Source organism: Perca flavescens, chromosome 7 (genome assembly GCF_004354835.1).
Source record: "Perca flavescens isolate YP-PL-M2 chromosome 7, PFLA_1.0, whole genome shotgun sequence".
NCBI lineage: Eukaryota > Metazoa > Chordata > Actinopteri > Perciformes > Percidae > Perca > Perca flavescens.
In genome coordinates, this window is record NC_041337.1 from 6,221,144 (window position 1) to 6,241,178 (window position 20,035).

The following is a 20,035-nucleotide window of genomic DNA, read 5'->3' on the forward strand; positions in this document are numbered from 1 at the left end:
AAATGCTGCTGGTTGCTACTGTGTGTCAGCACTACTATTGTTAAAATGGTTAATTTATTTTATTGTTCTCGGATGTTTGATAAATGCTGCTAAGTGCACTTTACTTTATCTTTTCATTGAAAAGTTTATTTGACAAAGTTAAGTTTTTTATTTTCTTTCTTTCTTCTTACCCGTTTTGTTTATTTATACAATATATGTTTTTACATTATACATGTTTAATGTAAGTATACAAGTGCAGACTGGTGTTCAAGTGTTCATAAATGTTTCTACTTTTAACATTCCTCTTCCTTACCCCTCATCCATTCACCATCGTCTCCTGTGGCCCTTCCTTTCCTGTCACTAATAACAACGGTTGCTCTGAGCCATTACAATGACTGAAACCGAAGCAGCTAAATAGCCTTTAGCCATCATTAGTTTTACATTTTGTAATTTAAGCTGTGTTTTTTCCTACCTTGACATGTCAGAACCAGGTCAGAACATCTGCCGCCTCCTTTTGACCGGGGTTTGACCCTTTTTGTTTCATTCTCCAAAGCTGCCACTAGAGGTCTCCATAAAATTACAAAATGGTTCTATTTTTCCAGAAAGATTCTCTAAAACAAGTCACATTAAAAACAAACATCCCCATGATGTTTCTTACTGGTTACTTGGCTGTTGATTAATGACCACTGTCCCTGTCAAATAAATAAAATAAATACTAAATTCTGCCACATAAGGTCCCAGATGCGGGGAACCTTGACATGAAAACATTAGGTATTTTCTCCATATTCACAGCTCTAACTAGCCTCTCAGTAAACCTTGGATTTATTCAGTCGTGGTCTTGCCTCCTGATGCTTTACGGAAAAAGAGAAACTTCTCACGCAGTCAAATGTTGAACTTTTAAATTATTATTATGGATTTTTTTTTCACTTAAGAAATAACAAATTGAACAAGTTGAAGCTTCTCTTGAACTTGAAACCAGTGAAGCACCAGTACACACAATGGATGTTGTGTTTTTTTCATGGTGGCAATGGCAACTTTAGGAACTTGGAGTGTGAGTTCAGACATTGCTAACTGCTAATAACAAAACCTATGTAATGTTATGTTATTAAATAAGAGTCACTGGTGCAATTAAGCATGTATTATGGGGACCCTTGAAATAAAAAAATGCTTGAAAACATTTTCAGGACCATAAATACTTTCTTGCATTACTGTTTTAGATGAGATTTCAAATGCTGCCTTCAAGTACTCCTTCTTAGCTTTTGCCTGCGTATGGTGTCTGAAACCAAATAATAAACTATTTGTAACATATTTCCCTAACTTTTTACAAAGTTCTTTTTTTTAATATTTTTAGGCTATGTTTTGACAATTAGTATTACTAGTGTTTTTTTTATTGTTTTTGTTTCATTTTCATTATCATTTATATTATTTGTCGCAGTATGAGTAGAAGCAGTTGTTGTGGTTTGTAGGTGTGCTTTTATTTAACATTGAACAGCAATGTGAATGTGACAGAATGAGTAGAACATGTGGGCCTAATGGCTAAATGTAGACTCTATGCCAAACAAACAAATACTTAAACCAATAGTAAATTACGATCATACACCAGGAATTATTAATCACATACAATTCCTAACAGTTTACTAACCTACTACTGTGGTTGTCTAGTGTGGGATTGTCTGCGTGTGAAGTTTGATAGTTCCGACAGTCCTTGAAGGCAACATTCATTACAGTTGAGGGTATCATGGCGCAGAAGAGGCAGAAGAGATCCGCAGCATCAAACTTTAATTTCTGCTCGATAATACGGCGTTAACTCGTTACACTCTTTTTAAATTATTAACATCCGGCAAAGACAAATACTGGTAAGTTGACTAAAACTGTGTTTGCATGTTTTTAAGGTTATTTTCTTCCAAGCGGAGGACAGATTGACAGCAGCAGTAACGTTACGTTACGTCCGATAGGAACATCACGAGCGTTACTAACTTTGTATAAACATGACTTTTATGTCGTCTTTTTAGGCGGTGAATTGAGGGCATGTTAGTGCTTCAAAACCATGTTAGGTATGTGGACTATACGCTGTCATAAACACGAACTAAGTGGCCCTCTAGCATTTACTGTACACGGGTGTTTTGAAAATTGAGTCGATACGTAAATGCGGCGGAAAGTTGAGTACAGTTAGCTAGCTAGACAGAAGGAACTATTTTTCGTGCACCGTGTTGGTAGTATTAGTAGCTTGTGTCTTTGGGCCTAGCACTGTATCTGAGCTAACGTTATATCTAGCATTAGTTGCTACATTTGAATATTATCACGGGCCAAACATGGCTTTGGAAAGACATTTTTTTCTCTGACTGAGGCCTCACTGTGCTCAATAATGTGGACTTGTATGGCTGCATGGCCTGAGCGATGCAAATGTTTATTATACATTATAATAACCAGTGGTGGAATGTAACTAACGTTAAGTACATTTACTCAAGTACTGTACTGATGTAGCTAGCTACACTTTGAGGTACTTGTTCGTTGGTATTTCCATTTTATTTCTACTTCTACTCCACGTCATTTATTTATTTATTAGCTTTAGATACTTTGCAGATTTAGATTATTTATACAAAATATAAATCAATGTGTTATGCGTTATGATGTGAACACATAACGCATCACTTATTTTAATGCAGTAATATAATAGCGATATATGATTCTGAAATCTATTTATATTATTATTGTCAATGTACCGTATTATGGCATCAGCCTCATAGGCTCTCCCTCCCTCCTCTCCATGTTTTTACAACTTAAATATTTATATCAGCAGCCTATATGTATTCTTTTCATAGAAGCGGTCTTAAAAACTTAGGCAATACTAATAATATGAATATACCTTAAAGGTCCTGTGACATGGTGCTCTTTGGATGCTTTTATATAGGCCTTAGTGGTCCCCTAATGGCAGTTACACACCAACCAGATGGCCAGCCGTCGGCAGAAAAACCAGTCGGACTGATCAATCTCCCCGAGTTGGTCCAAAAAGTGCCACAGAACACACCAAAGAGACGAGACGTAATACTTCCCCATAACAGCAGGCAGAGCTAATCTGTATTGTTGCCCAAAAAATGAAAACCGGCAGCTGATTGGACGAACTCGTTTTTTCCAGAAATTTAAAGCCAGACTGTCATGGTGGCTTGTTCAGAATACGGTCTCATATTGTACTAAAATAGTTCACTGAAATGTGTTTCTGAAAACATTTTAAGCAAGAAATAGGCCATGCAGTTGCTGAATCGGTCTTCATTTCAGATCAACAAAGGTCAGTTTAAAAGATTTTCCTCAGATTTTGAGAGACTTTAGTCACGCTCATTCCGCTCTCTTTGAAAAAACATTTCTTTAAATGAGTTCTGACATGAATATAATTGTAATTGACAATCAAATCAAGTCTACAGTTTTCATCATTATACGGTAACTGAGTAAGGGATAATGTAGGCTGTCAGGACGATGTTAATAATGTTACCGCTGATGAGCATAACTCTCAGGTGGAAGGTTGGCAATGCAAGACTACTATCTTACTGGACATTTTGACACCGATTGGTGGCCGTTGGCTATTGACGTAGAACACACGGCGATACACTGGTAAGAGCAAAGTACATTCAACCATGTATCCTGCTAATTTAAATAGCTCACGTTACTGTATAGTTTGAACAGTTAACGTCATTTAATATTGTATGTGGTGTTTTCTTTTGCGGGGTGCGAACGTTCCACCAAAACAAGTTCCTTCCCGAGACTATTTTGCAGAGCTGCGTCCGGAGCTTAGCGGCACCAAAGACGATTGTGATTGGTTTAAAGAAAAGCCAACAACCCAGTGTTTTTTTTTTTTTTTTTTCTCCTATCACAGAATGTATAGTGTGGTGTAGCCAGACCTTACTCCACAGCGTTATGGAGTAAGGTCCATAAGGCAATGCGAGAATAACTTGGAACTAGGCTTATCATTGAAACATGAAATACTCTTCTTGATTTATTGTTATAACAGGTCTGAAACTAACTTTTTGCAACGTTTGCAGACTGCATATTCAGAACAAACTTTACACTTCGTTGCAAGAATAACCAGTGGTGCAGTGACTTCTCAGATTTAATTGTGGATGGGTGTGGTCTGTTTGACTTTTGATTACACCCAAGTGTGACGTAGTGTTGCACAGGAGTGTAATGTGAACTGATGTATTGCATCAGGTGGGGGCATTGCATGGAGCAAACACTAGGTGGCGACACAGTCAGATTTCAAGCGTTCCGCTTGAAATCTTGGACTGGGAACTTGTGAATTTTGACTTCCACGTCAAATGGAACACAGCACTAGCCTCGTGCTGGCTGCCCTCAGTGGGGTATGAGATGAGTGTGGTGTGGTTGCCTTTTTATGGCCAGGCTCAGCTGTGGAGAACCGGGGAGTTTATGTCACTCCACTCTGGCTGCCTCGGACCCAGCAGCCCGGAGCGACAGCAGTCAGGGCAGCTGTCTTGGCGTGGTTGTTAGCCTAGTACCAGGTGCTGTGCTCCACCACACGAATCTGAGCACTGTTGCAGAAAAAAAGTCTCCACGGTTTTATGCTTCTTTTCATATACTCTGTCATGTAGTCATTTGACAGTTGATATTCAAAGAAGCTTGACACTTGCAAACTAAGATATTAAATATGAATAGCCAAGGTAATTATGTACACAGTAAAGCTATTCTGCTGAGATGGCAAAAATGCAGAACAATGTTGAAGCCTGTATGTAAATTGTCTTGTGGTGGTAATTCCAAGCTTGCACCAGCTAGGGGCAGCTACACTGCCTGCGAGACACGCACGTCTCAAGCCGCGCTGAAAACTTGTGCATGCTAGAAATATAACCGACGCCTATTTTTCACACAAGCGTGTTGGAAGCGTTTCCAGGCAAAATAGAATATGAAAAGATGTTTATATGTCATTTTGACACAAATACATTTAATAAATGACATTTTGATGTTTGAAAGTATCTAGGTTTTGACATAAATGCAGATATAAATGTAATTTAAAAAAAAATAATAAATAATTATCGATTTTCAAAAATTGCACCTGTCAATACAGAACAAAATATTCTGTAGCCTATTTTGACGTCAATACTGCCGACGTTGTCTTTGCTGTAATCAAATCAGAATAAGAACACGCTATTATTTCATTTTATCAATGGGAAGCATACAGTACATGTGTACAGACGAGGCTAGCAGCAGCAGTGCCGCGTCAGACACGTTTCTGGTGCGCAAAGACATTGAAAACGCCATGCAGCTGACATGCAACAGAAACGCCACGTCAGAAAAGAAGCTGCACGCGTCTACGACGATGCACGGACCATCGTGGCTGCGCGACCGGTATAAGTCATACAAGACATTACATACACATTAACACCGTGAAACGCCTGCCGATGTGCATTCAACCCGCGCTGGACTCGTTCATAATGAATCAGCCGTCACTCTGTGAGTAGAGAATCGTGTCTGCAGTGTAGTTCAGACACTTCACTGATAAACCATAGATCGGCTTTATGGTCAAAGATAGGTTTTCTATAATTAACTTTTGCTTTTAAAAGTAACGAGTAACGTAAAAAGTAATTTTCCATTGGGGGTAACTAAGTAAAGTAACGGATTACTTTTTTAAGAAGTAACGAGCAGACACGACCTTTTGAAAGTAACTTCCCCAACACTGGTGCCGATCATCCGGATAATTTTAGACGCGGCAGTTGAACTTTTTGGGCTTTATGCGCCACTGAGCATCTCCTAATAGGAATGAACAGGGGCTCCACCTCAAACGCTGTATTCAGGTTATATTATACATCCATGGAATAGACCTTCTCATCAACTATTTCAAGGAATAGAAAATAACACCCACCACCTTCCTCTAGAGTTTTGTCCTGCTGGATGCCACTAAAGTCCTCTGACTAACCGCATTGTACTCTGCAGTGTTTCTGTCCTGAATATAACTACAGGTCATGAGTTCAGCTCCTGGAGCAGACAGGCTTATACTGTTATAGTAAGTGATAAAAAGGGCATAGGGTCCATTTCTCTTTCGATGCTGGCTCTGTACTCGTCAGTCACAGCAGTGAGATTGTTTCCACACCTCTACTGTTTCCCTCCCTCTCAGTTAACTAGCATACATTTCTGTCGGCTAGTCTTGGATCTGGTTGGGAAACACACCGGTTGTAAGTTGCTCAATACTTCCGACTGTTGCGGTATTAAGCTAAATCATGGCTTTGCTCTTTGTGGTAATGCGTATAGTAAAAGATAAAATGTCTAAAACATGTGGCTGATGTAATAGTTGACTCCAATGTTTTCATTCTTTGTAACAGAGGGCAGTGGGAGTAAGAAATCACATACACAACTGAGTGACAGGAACGCTCACGTCTATGTAAGGAAACGTCATTATCCCCTCTTGACATAAAGGCAATCACTTACACAGAAGTTACACTGTGCGTTTTTGCAGTTACGTGCATGTATGGGTTGTGAGGTCGTCTTGTCTGCCTTTCAGGAGATCAGTTTGATCCCTCAGAGCTACAGTATGTGCACTGCTGCATTGTTGAACCCTCGTGTGGAATGTGTATTCCTTTGGCCAGAGGACAAGGGGCTTTATTACAACCTTTAAACAAATCGCTGTAAGAAGATACCTGTGTATGTTCAGAAGATAATCTTCAGACATTGAGAAGATTCCTAGAAAGGCCTTCAACGTAGGTACCTACTAAGTCAATAGCAACTCGTCTTTTACAGTATGTTCTGGTGATTTAACTGGAGTGAATAACTGAAATGTAATCTCCAATACAGTACACTATCAAAATCTGATATACTTTCGATTAAACAGCCATGAATGATTCAAGCAGTCTTTTCAAAACCTTCTCAAGGGTCAAGGTAATAGATTATCATATGGTGTTTCACTAAATTTGAACAGAAATGAGAAAAAACAAAATCCACATTTTGTCACATTTATGGCCTCAAGACAAAAAATCTGAAATAAGCAACGAAGTTTCCATATTTAGCACAGGGGTTACAATATTTTGTATCGATTAATGTTCCGATTATTTGCTTGATTAATTGTTTGGTCAAGAAAATGTCAGAAAATGGGAAAAAAAATAATATCACAGTTTCAGTCCAAAACTCAAATATATTCAGATTACGGCTTCAGTTGTCTTTATTATTGCTGATTGTTTTCTCAATTAATTGATTATTCGTTTGTCTATAAAATGTTAGAAAATAATATCAAATGCCCATTTCAATACCCCCCCTCCAATCCATAGTGACGTCAATTTTTTTTCAGTCCAAAACCTAAAGATATTCACTTTGCAATGGTAGTCAATCATCAAAATAGATGCAGGTTTATTTTCTGCCTTAATCCAGTGATTACTTCTGCTGTCGCCAGGGGGTACACTTGAAAAGATTGTGGAGCAGCTCAACTAATTTGGGGGCAAAATAGATTTTTTTTTTTTTCCCACTCTAAGTAGTAGTACAATTTCTGACCAAACCAACCTAAATATTGACAGTTAAATTGGATGAAAAGATTTGCAATATCCATTCTTCTATAATGAATAGTGTTATCCATTTGAAACATACATTGGTAATCGATGAAGGGTCACGTATGTTAAACTGACAGGGCTGTAGGGGTATCTCAGACCAAAAAGGTTGGGAACCACTGCCTTAATCGTCTAATCATTGCTGCTCTAGTTCAGTTTACTATAGTAATGTATAGGGCTGGGCGATATATCGATATTGTATCGATATCGTGATATGAGACTAGATATCGTCTTAGATTTTGGATATCGTAATATCGTGATATGACATAAGTGTCTTTTCCTGGTTTTAAAGGCTGCATGTGATGTACTTTTCTGAACTTACCAGACTGTTCTAGCTGTTCTATTATTAATGATTATTTATCTAAAATCTAAGTGTGAAGATATTTTGCGAGAGCACCAAATGTCAACTCTAGAATATATCACCGTAATATCGATATCGAGGTATTTGGTCAAGAATATCATGATATCTGATTTTCTCTATATCGCCCAGCCTTATATTAGAAAATATGGTTCGTAGAAATAAGCGCTGAATATGTGTACAAGAAAAATTTTACAATTTAAAACGTTAAAACTAAAACAAACCTTATGGAGCTTTGATTTCAAAAAAGTTACTCCTGTTGTTATACAGTATTTATGTTCACATTTTATTGTTATTTGAACAGCTGAGCATTGAACCAGGTGAAGAAACCTGTTTATTATTTATTCATTTGATTTTACAACTGTTCACTGAAATAGCCGGTTTCTATGAAACTACATGTGACATGTCATATTTGGCTTTGACTTTGACTGAACATTTGCTCTCACTTTGCGGAAAAAATATCGGGATATATATCGTATATCGATATTCAGCCAAAATATATCGGGATATGACTTTTGGTCCATATCGCCCAGCCCTAGTAATGTAAGACAAGGGAAAGCAGAAAATTGTCAAATTTCCGTAGCTAGAACTGTCATATATTTACAGTTAGTGAATTTCTAACATTTGTAATTGAACACAAATTGCAGCTGCATCTCGTAGCCAACTGTAATGTATGTAAATATACAATTTTACCATTCACGCCAGTTCTGAATGCTTCATGTTGATTGAGAGTATGGTTTGTGCCGCTGTGCTACTTTGGTAACCTGACTGCAGAACATTCTGACAGGAAGCTCTGTGGTTTGTTCTGCCGCTGTGCTGATGGTGATGAGGAGGCCCAGGCTCAGCTGGCTCCTCTCTCAAAGACCACTTACTTACGCTGACTGACCACAGAGACATACCAGTGGGGGGAGAGCATGTTAGGTGTTCTCCCTAAGCCCCCACCCCCCACCCACCCTTGCCTGGAAATGGACACTGCTGGTGTATTTATAACCCCCTAAGCACAAGCGAGCTCTGTATCTTAAACACAGTAAGAAGCTGGAGCTCAAATGTACCGAGTCACGCTGAGATTCGCTAGATTCTTCTAGACTGTTGTACGAAACGTGCCTGGAGGTGCTCATCAGGTAGGAAAAAGAACAGTTTTTAGGTTAAATAAAATAGGCTATATTTTTTTCTAAAAGATATACCCTATTTTGATGGGCTGTCACAATTCTTACATGTTTTGTTGTATAGTTTCTCAAGTAACCACTACTTATCAGTGAAATTAGCTGATGGAAATTAATTTGTTCTTTGCTTTTAGACATTTCATCTGGCATCAGAGGTTATAGAAATGTAAATTTATACATCTCTTTTGCTTTTGTTCTTTGCTTTTTTAACTGTAACACTTATATAAATGTTGTTAAATGCTGTTTTTAAATGTTTAAATATTGCCATCCTTCTCCATTACAGACCACTGTGTATAGATTTGGTTTTATAGGTTTAACAACAGGCTACTAGAGCTGCCACAATTAGTCTGTTACTTGAATCGTCAAGCATCAGAAAATGAACCGTTAGCTACTTTGATAATCTTCAATAATTTATGTAATTCTTCAATCAAAAATGCCCCAAATCCCCAATGTTTCAGCTCTTCAATTGTGAGGATTTGCTGCATTTGGATCACTTAAGTGATTGTAAACTTAATATCTTAAGATTTTGGACTGTTGCTCGGTCAAAATAAAAATTTGAAGACATGGGCTTTAGGAAGCTGTGATGGGTATTTTTCTCTATTTTGTGACATTTTATAGTTGCTGCCCTACATGGCGTGTAACATATAATGATACGTACCATGTGTTGGGTTGGAATTCGATGTATGTTTCTGATCTGTTTTAGACGAAAACATAATTCTGACCACAACCACCGGAAACTGAGACACCCAGAGGAGAGATGGAAAAGCCAGTCTTGCAGACCCAGCCGTCCACCCTGCCTTTCTTCGACACGGCCCATGCCTTCAACCTGCTGCGGGGGATCCATGAACTCCGCGCCGAGCGCAAGTTTTTCGATGTGACTTTGTGCGCCGAGGGCCGCGACTTCCACTGTCACCGCACAGTGTTGGCCGCTGCCAGCACATACTTCCGGGCCATGTTCGCAGGAACTTTGAGGGAGAGCCTTATGGACCGAGTAGTTCTACACGAGGTGTCAGCCGAGCTTTTGGGCCTGCTGGTGGACTTCTGCTACACCGGACGGGTCACCGTCACCCAGGAGAATGTGGACGTGCTGCTGAAGACGGCCGATCTGTTTCAGTTCCCCTCTGTCAAAGAGGCCTGCTGTGCTTTCCTGGAGCAGCGGCTGGACGTTTCCAACTGCTTAGAAATCCAGGACTTTGCCGAGGCCTACGCTTGCCGCGAGCTGGCGATCAGCGCTCGCCGCTTTGTCCTCAAAAACATAATGGAGCTGGCCAAAGCGAAGGACTTTGAGCGGTTGCCGTGGAAGCGCCTCTTTGAGTTTCTGTCAGATGACGAGCTTTGCGTGGACAAAGAGGAGGTAGTTTATCAGATCGCCGTGCGCTGGGTGAAGGCTGACCTCAAGCGAAGGCTGCACTACTGGCCCGAGCTCCTACAGCAGGTGCGACTCCCCTTCGTCCGGAGGTTCTTTCTGTTGGCCCACGTGGAGAGCGACCCGCTCGTTTACCTGTCGCCCACCTGCCTCCGCATGGTGAACGAGGCCCGGAGCTTCCAGTCCTGCGAGTACGACCGCCACGACAGGCCATGCCACCGAATGCGGCCGCGGCCGTCCACGGGACTGGCCGAGATCCTGGTGGTGGTAGGAGGCTGCGACCAGGACTGCGATGAGCTGGTCACAGTGGACTGTTACAACCCCCAGACCGGACAGTGGCGCTACCTGGCCGAGTTCCCTGACCACCTCGGAGGGGGCTACAGCATAGCTGCCCTCGGAAACGACATGTATGTCACAGGTAAGTTATTCAGAGGGAGAGAGAGTTATTCAAAAACCTTTCTACACGGTTTAAATATTGAGGTCTTGCATGGAAACTCAACTTTCAACATCATTAGTGGAAATTTGCATTGAGGAAATCAATAGGAGTATAGAAAATGTATGTATGAAATAGGGCTGTGGGTCCGTGTACGTTTTGATAGTTTGTTTTTTCGTTTGAACCACAAAACAAAATAACGAGAAACCAGCTGTTTTTTGTGTGTCGTTTCAAACCAAAAACAAAGAAACGGTAAAAAAAAAGAGCCGTTCTCCGTTTTTGGTTTCTGAATCCAAAAACGAAAAACGACTAAACCAAATTCAAATAACGGTCCGATTTTGGTTTTTTTGAAATTCCTTTTTTTTTATTTCTCCGTTTGAATATCTACATTAAAAGAAAGACAGGCTGGCCACGTGACCCGGAAGTAATAGTAAATAAAATCCAAGCTTTTAGAACGGTCATAATATGCAGCATAACGTTCTACCAGAGTAACGTTAGAAGAAAAAAAATCAATCAATAAATATGCTTATATAAATCTGGACCAAAAGAAATATGTTAGCAACAGTAGTTTATTACAGTGATTTAATATCGTGCCTATCCACGTACACATCACCACGTTTAATGAGCGCATGCATTGTTTGGTTCAATACAGTTGGTAATAGTTAACCTAGAACTTATTGTGTGTGCAGTGTTGTTACTGTTAGCACTATATTATATAGGGGAGAGCTGGGACAATTTAAATACTTTTTAATTAAACGTAATTTACAAAGCGATCATATCGCACTGAAAGCTAATATTTCGTCACTAGCAACCTACACCTGTCCTCTGTCAAATACAGTTGCATTTTCAGCTTTGAAGAAAACCGTTCAGGAATTATTACAGCAAAAGTGTGGCGTGCGTAATGTTTCATTCGTCCCTCCTGGTCAGGACGATTGGAACAGCATGGGGGGGGACGAATGAAACATACAATTTAAGCCATATAAACTTCCCACAACTACAATATTTTAGTACATATCATGAATGGTACTCCCAAAAGGTGTTATTTAGATAGATTGTTGCTGGGCTATACGTCTTTGTGAATATCTCTTAAAAACTAATTGCCGTCACCTTGTATGAAGCGCGTTTTTGAAATATCATGCACTTTGGATAATTTTGCCATTTTTATAGCTAGAACAGTACGTTTTCCCTTTTATATCATGTTTCTATTGTGGAAAATGTCGTTTCACTAGGTTTTTACGTGGGTTAGGTCACTGCACATCCAAATAAGTGCCCTTGACAGTCCATCAGTCTAACGGTACTAGGATAACGGGAAAACTCACCGACGTATAGCCCAGCAACAATCTATCTAAAATAACACCTTTTGGGAGTACCATTCATGATATGTAGTAAAATATTGAAGTTGTGGGAAGTTTATATGGCTTAAATTGTATGTTTCATTCGTCCCCCCCGATGCTGTTCCAATCGTCCCGACCAGGGACGAATGAAACATTACGCACGCCACACTTTTGCTGTAATAATTCCTGAACGGTTTTGTTCAAAGCTGAAAATGCAACTGTATTTGACAGAGGACAGGTGTAGGGTGCTAGTGACAAAATATTTAGCTTTCAGTGCGATATGATTGCTTTGTAAATTACGTTTAATTAAAAAGCTACCGGGTGCGGGGCTCTCCGTGTCCCGCTGCAGCTCCAACTGCAGGTTGAGGTCGGCAGCGAAGCTTTCTGGCGATAATAGTAACGTTGCTCCGCTGGCCGATCCCCACTGATGACAGTCCGCCTGCGGCTGCAGGACCTGGAGCTCACCGCCAGTGTTTCAGTTTGACTGTTAAAAAGTGTTCAGATAATTAACAGGTATTTATTTAGAAGCAGGCTGGTTGGTTAGTTGGCTAACGCTGCTATTCCACTTAACTTCCATGCTAGCTCTTAAGCCGGACAGGGTTGTCCCTCATCTGGCGATAGAAACCCTGCTTTCCCCGTTCCTTTGGCTCAGAGCTCCACAGCCACAGTCCAGTTACAAATTAGTTTTGCACCAAATGTATCGCAAGAAGTGTTGCAAAAGTCGAGGCGCAGATTTGCCACTTTGTGATGCGAGAGAGCACAAATGTAAAGTTGCAGTGATAGGTTGTAATCACTGAGTTGTGGTTGTGATGGAAAATGAACCTGAGTAAAAAGAAATAAAGTACACAAGTAAATGTTGCATTACAAGTTTGCAGCTGTCATTGTGTTCATGCAAATATCAATACACATTTGTGAATATTTTTTCTGCGACTTCAAATTCAGATCCCGTGTGTGAATATTTTTTACAAGTGCAAATTTTAACAAATTTTGCACACACAATAAGTTCTAGGTTAACTATTACCAACTGTATTAAACCAAACAATGCATGCGCTTATTAAACGTGACTGGTGATGCGTGGATAGGCACGATATTAAATCACTGTAATAAACTACTGTTGCTAACATATTTCTTTCGGTCCAGGTTTATATAAGCCTATTTATTGACTGATTTTTTTTCTTCTAACGTTAGGCCCTACTCTGGTATAACGTTAGTGCTGCATATTATGACCGTTCTAAAAGCTTGGATTTTATTTTTAGGCTTTATTTACTATTACTTCCGGGTCACGTGGTCAGCCTGTCTTTCTTTTAATGTAGATATTCAAACGGAGAAATAAAAAAAAAGGAATTTCAAAAAAACAAAATCGGACTGTTATTTGAATTTGGTTTAGTCGTTTTTCGTTTTTGGATTCAGAAACCAAAAACGGAGAACGGCTCTTTTTTTACCGTTTCTTTGTTTTTGGTTTGAAACGACACAGGAAAAACAGCTGGTTTCTCGTTATTTTGTTTTGTGGTTCAAACGAAAAAACAAACTATCAAAACGTACATGGACCGCTGTGCAATTATTCAAATTTTGATCGAGATTTCGAATTTGGCTCCTCACGATCACAAAAACAATATAAACGAGAAAAACATTTTGCAAATAAACTCTTATTTTGTTTGTTGTGAATGAAAAAACTGTTAAAATGCTAAGTTTTAAGGGAAATTTCACAGTTTAATGTGTTTCCCCGGTTGATTTGTTAAACTGTTTCACTGATAATAAAATAATAATAATTGTGAGCCCTAGTATAAATGTAGCCCAGAGTATAATGTACTCCATCTTGAAGTTAGACTGTCAGACTGAATGCAGTGTGCAGCGGTTACAGTTGCTGTGTATATGAGATTCACTGTAATGTGAACGCTCCAAGCAGTAGATTTTCATTCCCGCTCCTTCATCTTATGAAATGGCCGTCAGGCGGTGCTTATAAATAAACTGCAGGCTCTTTGGCTAGTGGGTCTCTCTGTGGACAAGGCAAAGGGAGGCAGGACACGGTGTGCTGCCAGGACAGCAGTGGTATTATCATCTTCATCATGTTTCCCTTGAGGAATAATCCCAGACCTTGACTCAGAGCTTGTCTCCTGCAAGGCCTCAAATTTAGCACGGTTAGCTTACTCCTTCGATGACGGAAATAACAGCAGCATATGACTAGATAATGTTGGCAGGCAGATTTAGATTTTATTTTACATAAGTATACAGTACGTGTGTCAAATTTAGATACAAATGTATTAAGAAGGTACTTAAGGCTTTTTTAAGGGCAACAAAGTAGCAAGTAACAAAGTGTGTGTGTGTGTGTGTGTGTGTGTGTGTGTGTGTGTGTGTGTGTGTGTGTGTGTGTGTGTGTGTGTGTGTGTGTGTATATAAATAATTATTTGCAGTTATTGTGCACAATGATGCTAGGCAGCAACTAGGGATGCACCGAAAATGGCAAAAATGTATAAGTGAAAAGATTGAATACATTTTACCAAACAATGAAGTTTTATGATGAACAATTTTATGACACTATCAAATAGCAACCAGCGTAGAGTGAAAGGCGCGCACACTTTAAGAATGCAGCAAACGTGTGGCGGTGTGGAAGCACAGTAAAAAAAAAAAAAAAACCGCATTCAGTAATCGGCCATGTTTATCATCATATTCAGTTTCGGCTTCGGCCAAGAAAATTCATTTCTGTGCTTCCCTAGCAGCAACAAATGTAAATCATTGATGCATATTAACTGTAGAGACACTGTCTGTGTCCTCCAGGTGGCTCCGATGGCTCTCGCCTCTACGACGGCGTGTGGCGCTACAAGTCGAGCGTTAACGAGTGGACGGAGGCGGCGCCCATGCTGAAGGCCCGCGAGTACCACAGCTCTAGTGTGCTGAAAGGTCAGCTCTATGTGGTGGCGTCAGACAGCACGGAGCGCTACGATCACGCTCTGGACTGCTGGGAGGCCTTACCGCCCATGCTGCACGCCATGGACAACTGCTCGGTCACCACGTGCAGCGGACGCCTGTATGCCATAGGCTCCCTGACCGGGGAGGACACCATGGCCATCCAGAGCTACGATGCAGACTCCAACCGCTGGGCCATGGTCAGCTGTGGACAGCTGCCACCGTGGTCCTTCACACCCAAAACTGTGACCCTCAAAAGCCTCATCTACTTCATCAGGTGAGGAGAAAACATGACTTGAGTATATCCATTTGATGCTACTTTATACTTCTACTCAACTACATTTGAGTACTTCTTCCACATCTGGTAAACACTTTATGAAAAAAGGCATCTTAAAGGGTAACTACGTTTTTTTTTCAACCTGGACCCTATTTTCCTATGTTTTTGTGTCAAAGAGACTGATGGGAACAACAATCTTTAACACTGGTCCAGTATTAAGAGAGATCGCTGCAGCAAAACGGGCTACAATGTAAGTTATTTAATTAAGAAATTGTCCAGCTTGTATTTACCTTCACAAAAGTGCTTTTTGCCACCGACGGGCTCCGATTAATATTGTAAGCGACTGAGAACATTGTGGAAAGGATTTCTAAGGAGCACGACCTTTCTGTTAAAGAGTAAGTAAGTAAGTATGTATGTTTTTAAACATAAAAACATCCGCAAAATTGCATTCGCTAAACCCACCAGACTCCATGTAAATAAACAGTAATTTTAGCATCGTAAATAACACTTCATTCAATGTGGACAGAAACAGGTTTTAAAGGTATATCTCTGTAGGGATCCTTCCCATAATGTCAGACATTTAGAATACTAATCTGGGCCTGTCAGTGGCAAAAACAGCACTTTTGTGAAGGTAAATACAAGCTGGACAATTGCCCTATTAACTTACATTGTAGCTTGTTTAGCTGCTCACTAGCGATCTCACTTAATACAGGACCAGTGTCAAAGATTGTTGTTGCCATCAGTCACTCAGACACAAAAACATAGGAAAATAGGGTCAAAGGTTGAAAAAATCAGTAGTTACCCTTTAACTTTTTCATCTAGTAAACTAATAGACTCACGTTAGTCTTCTTTTCTGCCCGGTTTCGCACTGTAAGAAATGATGAAACAAGATTGCACTTTATAGAGAACGTGGTGCTTTTGTAAAATACAAAATCATTGTGCAAAATATCTTAATCATGTTATAGAAGTTACAATGCAGAGGTATATTTAGTTAGGAGTTAAATATACAGTTAAATTATTATTATTTTAAATGATCTGTCACACTCACTGTTTGTAATCCAGCGTTGTTGCAGTAGTCAGCAAAGTTTGCATGACTACACTTGAGGTGATGATTGTTTTGGCTGCAGCTTGACTCTTGTGCGTCTCTATTTATAGGGATGACTCGGCCGAGGTGGATGTTTATAATCCTCAAAAGAACGAGTGGGACAAAATCAGTCCGATGACCCAGGTTCGTATTTCACGTCTGACACTAGTCTGCCAGCATGCTTTATTATTAGTAACTGTTGTGATCTGGAATTCTTCTGACCTGCGAACAGAAGCGTCAACAACACCGCGGTGTGTACAAAGATGAGAAATAACAACAGCTGCTGCTGTGTGTCACTAGTTGCTGAATACAGTAAAGGTGACGCATGAATGAAAGTAGCCTTTTTAATGGCTTCAGTTTGATAACTTCAAGCTGTATTGGCAGGGAATGTAATGGATTACTGCTTTTTAATAATATGACATCAACCAATCAGTCCCCAAACTGTCAAAAGGCAGTAAAAGGTTGTCAGATGAGTCCAAAGTATAGCTACATAAATCGATAAATAATCCTATTTGTTGAATAATTAAAAAAAGGAGTGTAAAGGGGCAGCCTCTAGCTCACCCAGTAAGAGCGTGTGCCCCATGTAGGCTGAGTCCTTTGCAGCGGTGCGGGTTCGAATCCGACCTGCGGCCCTTTGCTGCGTGTCATCCCCCATCTCTCTCCCCCTTTCCTGTCTATCTACTGTCACTATCTAATAAAAGGAAAAGCATAAAAGGAATTATAAAGCTGGGTGTCCAGTTAGCTCAGTTGGTAGATCAGGCGCCCATATGTAGAGGTTTACTCCTCGACGCAGCCGGCCCGGGTTTGACTCCGACCTGCGGACCCTTTCATGCGTGTCATTCTCCCCCTCTCTCTCACCTTTTATGTCTTCATCTGTCCTGTAAAAATAAAGGCCGAAAATAATCTTTAAAATGTTATTGATCTCATTTCTTTTATCCAGGTCCACGTTGGAGGCAGTGTGGCGGCCCTGGGCGGTAAATTATATGTGTCTGGTGGTTACGACAACACGTTTGAGCTGTCGGATGTGGTGGAGGCGTACGACCCGACCATCCGCTCCTGGACTCTTGCCGGACGTTTGCCTCAGCCCACATTCTGGCACGGCAGCGTCAGCATATTCCGCCAGTTCATGCCGCAGGTGTCCAGCGCATTCGAACCCGCCGACATACCCGAGTCAAACGCCATCCACCTGCACCGGCACCAGCGCCCGCACGCGCTCCACAACCTCAACAACAATCCCATCCAAAACCAGAACCAGGATGTGAACCCAGCGCACTGAGTTTGGGCCCAGAAACCCATGTTGACATTTTCAGTGTGTTCTCCCTCATTGTCAGCAGTCTGTTGGCTGGCCTGGTGTTTCTTAGCCCCGTTTGGTCTTGCTGCGTGGGAGACCGTCCCGGATGGATAGAAAAGTTTAGCGAAGCCGCTGCCTTCAAATCAAAGCCGGGGGAATTTAACCAAACCATACCGTTAGTGTTCATTCACACTAGATCAGTCGGTCCGGCGATTCGCCGCAGGAATGTGCGGTGGTGGGAGTATCACTTAAAAGGCCCATTGGTGTGACATCCTGTTGTGTTCTTTAACCCCCCAATGTAGCACGAGTAGACTTTAAATTTCACAATGTTGGTTTTCCACCAGATTACTTATAGATCGTGACATTGCCGACCGTACCTGAAGGCAGCTTATTTCACGGAAAAAGAAAAGAGATTGAGGAACTGGGCTTTGTGCTGGAGCTTGTTTTGTCAGCTGTTACACACACTCCTGGGCACTAAAGTGCTTGTGTTTTGTTTTTAACCTTCATAGGCTTTTCCCTGGGTTTTTAAAGCACTATGGTGCAAATGACGGCATACGCTCATTTACATATTGGTGATGTCATCGTGCAATTATTTGCATAAAGCTTAGTGGTTCTCGGTTGCAGCGAGTGATGCATCATTTAAAAAAAAAAAGCTAAACTGGAGGTGCTTTTTTTTTTAACAATAACAGTGCCCATTTTGAGACAGTTTCTACTTGAAGGCATTCATGGTGTTGCACTTGTATGTTGACATGAAAAGCGACAGAAATAGTTGATGTGTGAAGAATAAAAAAAATAGGGCGAGAGGTAGGACAGACCCTGGCTCTTTTCTCACCTCCACAAATCTGAACAGCCACGGCCTGAAGCCAGGGTGAATGTCAGATCGTCGGTTACAGAAATTCTGGGAAGCATACTGGCAGCCTCATCCTTAAGGTCTTTTCTCCTGTAATACCAAAATATACTCTTAACAACACTTACATGAAGCACAAATGTCGCCTTTGTGTTGTTTGTCAAGGTATATATATATTTTTTAAGTGCAGCGTCTTATTTGCACCATTCTGCGTTAAAGGTCCTTTGACATGCTGCTTTTTGGATGGCAGTCCCACAATGATCTTTCCTTAGGACGTCTGTAGCTTTAAAAGGGGTGATGGAATGGTTATATACCGTATTTCACGCTGTTCCCTAAGGTCTCCTAATAGGGTATGTAACGTTGGTTGGGCTGAAAATGTCTCTTTTGCTGTTTTTTTGGCCCTAATGCTACCCTGGTGACTGGACTGAAACAAGAGCTTTTCTGCCTTATATGGTTTGCTCGTGAATATTTAGATTAGCTGCACGCTGATTGGCTGAGCTTAGCGCGCGCGCACACACACACACACACACACACACACACACACACACACACACACACACACACACACACTTTGACCTCTGTGCCCATGTCCCAGAGGCAGTTTCAAATTGTGAGATTTGCCGAGGAAAGAGGTGTCAATGGGATTTTGAGGTTCTATGTATGTCCTATTTACCCACCAAACTGTCGTTATTCAACTATGACAACATAAAATTGGTTTTGCATTCTATCACCCCTTTAAATGCTAATGAGGAGGAGAGAGGCGGGGCAAGGTGGAGGGTGGGGGTGTGGCCTTGACCAACTTGCCATGGGCAAAGCAGAGAAAGCGGAGGTAACCTTTCCCCTTATGACGACATAAAGGGAAGATTTCAGATCAGCCCATCTGAGCTTTCATTTTCTCAAAGGCAGGGCAGGATACCCAGGGCTCGGTTTACACCTATCACCATTTCTAGCCCCTGGGGGACCGTAGGTAGGCTGGGGGAACGCATATTAATGTTAAAAAACCTCATAAAGTGACATTTTCATGCCATGGGACCTTTAAGCAGTGATGGGCTTATTACTGCCACTTGAAAGCAGAAAAAAACGGTTGGTGATTTCCTCCTCTTGGCCACCAGGGGCAGCAACCAGCCCATTCTACACTTAAAAACAACTTAGAATGGTGGCACAAAGGTGACCTTTATGCTTTATGCTTGTTTCTTAACTGTAGGTTTTTAGTGTTAAGAGAGAAAACACTTCAAGGATGAAGACTTACTGCTTAACTTCCCGACCTTTGATGAAGAGCAGCACACAGCCCTATCCAGTCCCCAACAGGGTCATAGGTGTTTCTGTGCATACACAGTAGACTGTAATAAAAAGATGGACGACACGCCCCCACTTCCTCCCACCGTACAAAAGTGAAGCCAAAATATCCCGGATACATGTGTCGCCATCTTGCAATTTTGGCGGTGGAGCCGCACTTTTGAAGTCCTG

General features: G+C 41.0%; 1 protein-coding gene across 5 annotated transcripts in view; it reads left to right on the forward strand.

Moving 5' to 3' along the window:
- klhl21 (kelch-like family member 21) overlaps window positions 1-18,469 on the forward strand; it is a 184,736-nt gene extending 166,267 nt beyond the window's left edge. For 3 of the 5 annotated variants that reach the window (XM_028582026.1, XM_028582027.1, XM_028582028.1), the window contains 4 exons: window positions 9,736-10,816; window positions 14,941-15,346; window positions 16,502-16,574; window positions 17,371-18,469. In XM_028582026.1, the coding sequence (XP_028437827.1) occupies window positions 9,790-10,816; window positions 14,941-15,346; window positions 16,502-16,574; window positions 17,371-17,706 (1,842 nt within the window). In that variant the 5' untranslated portion in view covers window positions 9,736-9,789 and the 3' untranslated portion in view covers window positions 17,707-18,469. Of the gene's footprint in view, window positions 1-1,705; window positions 1,836-8,823; window positions 8,991-9,735; window positions 10,817-14,940; window positions 15,347-16,501; window positions 16,575-17,370 lie in introns of those variants that run through there. The other 2 variants (XM_028582025.1, XM_028582024.1) reach the window with 2 other exon arrangements.
- Window positions 18,470-20,035: the final 1,566 nt, after the last annotated feature.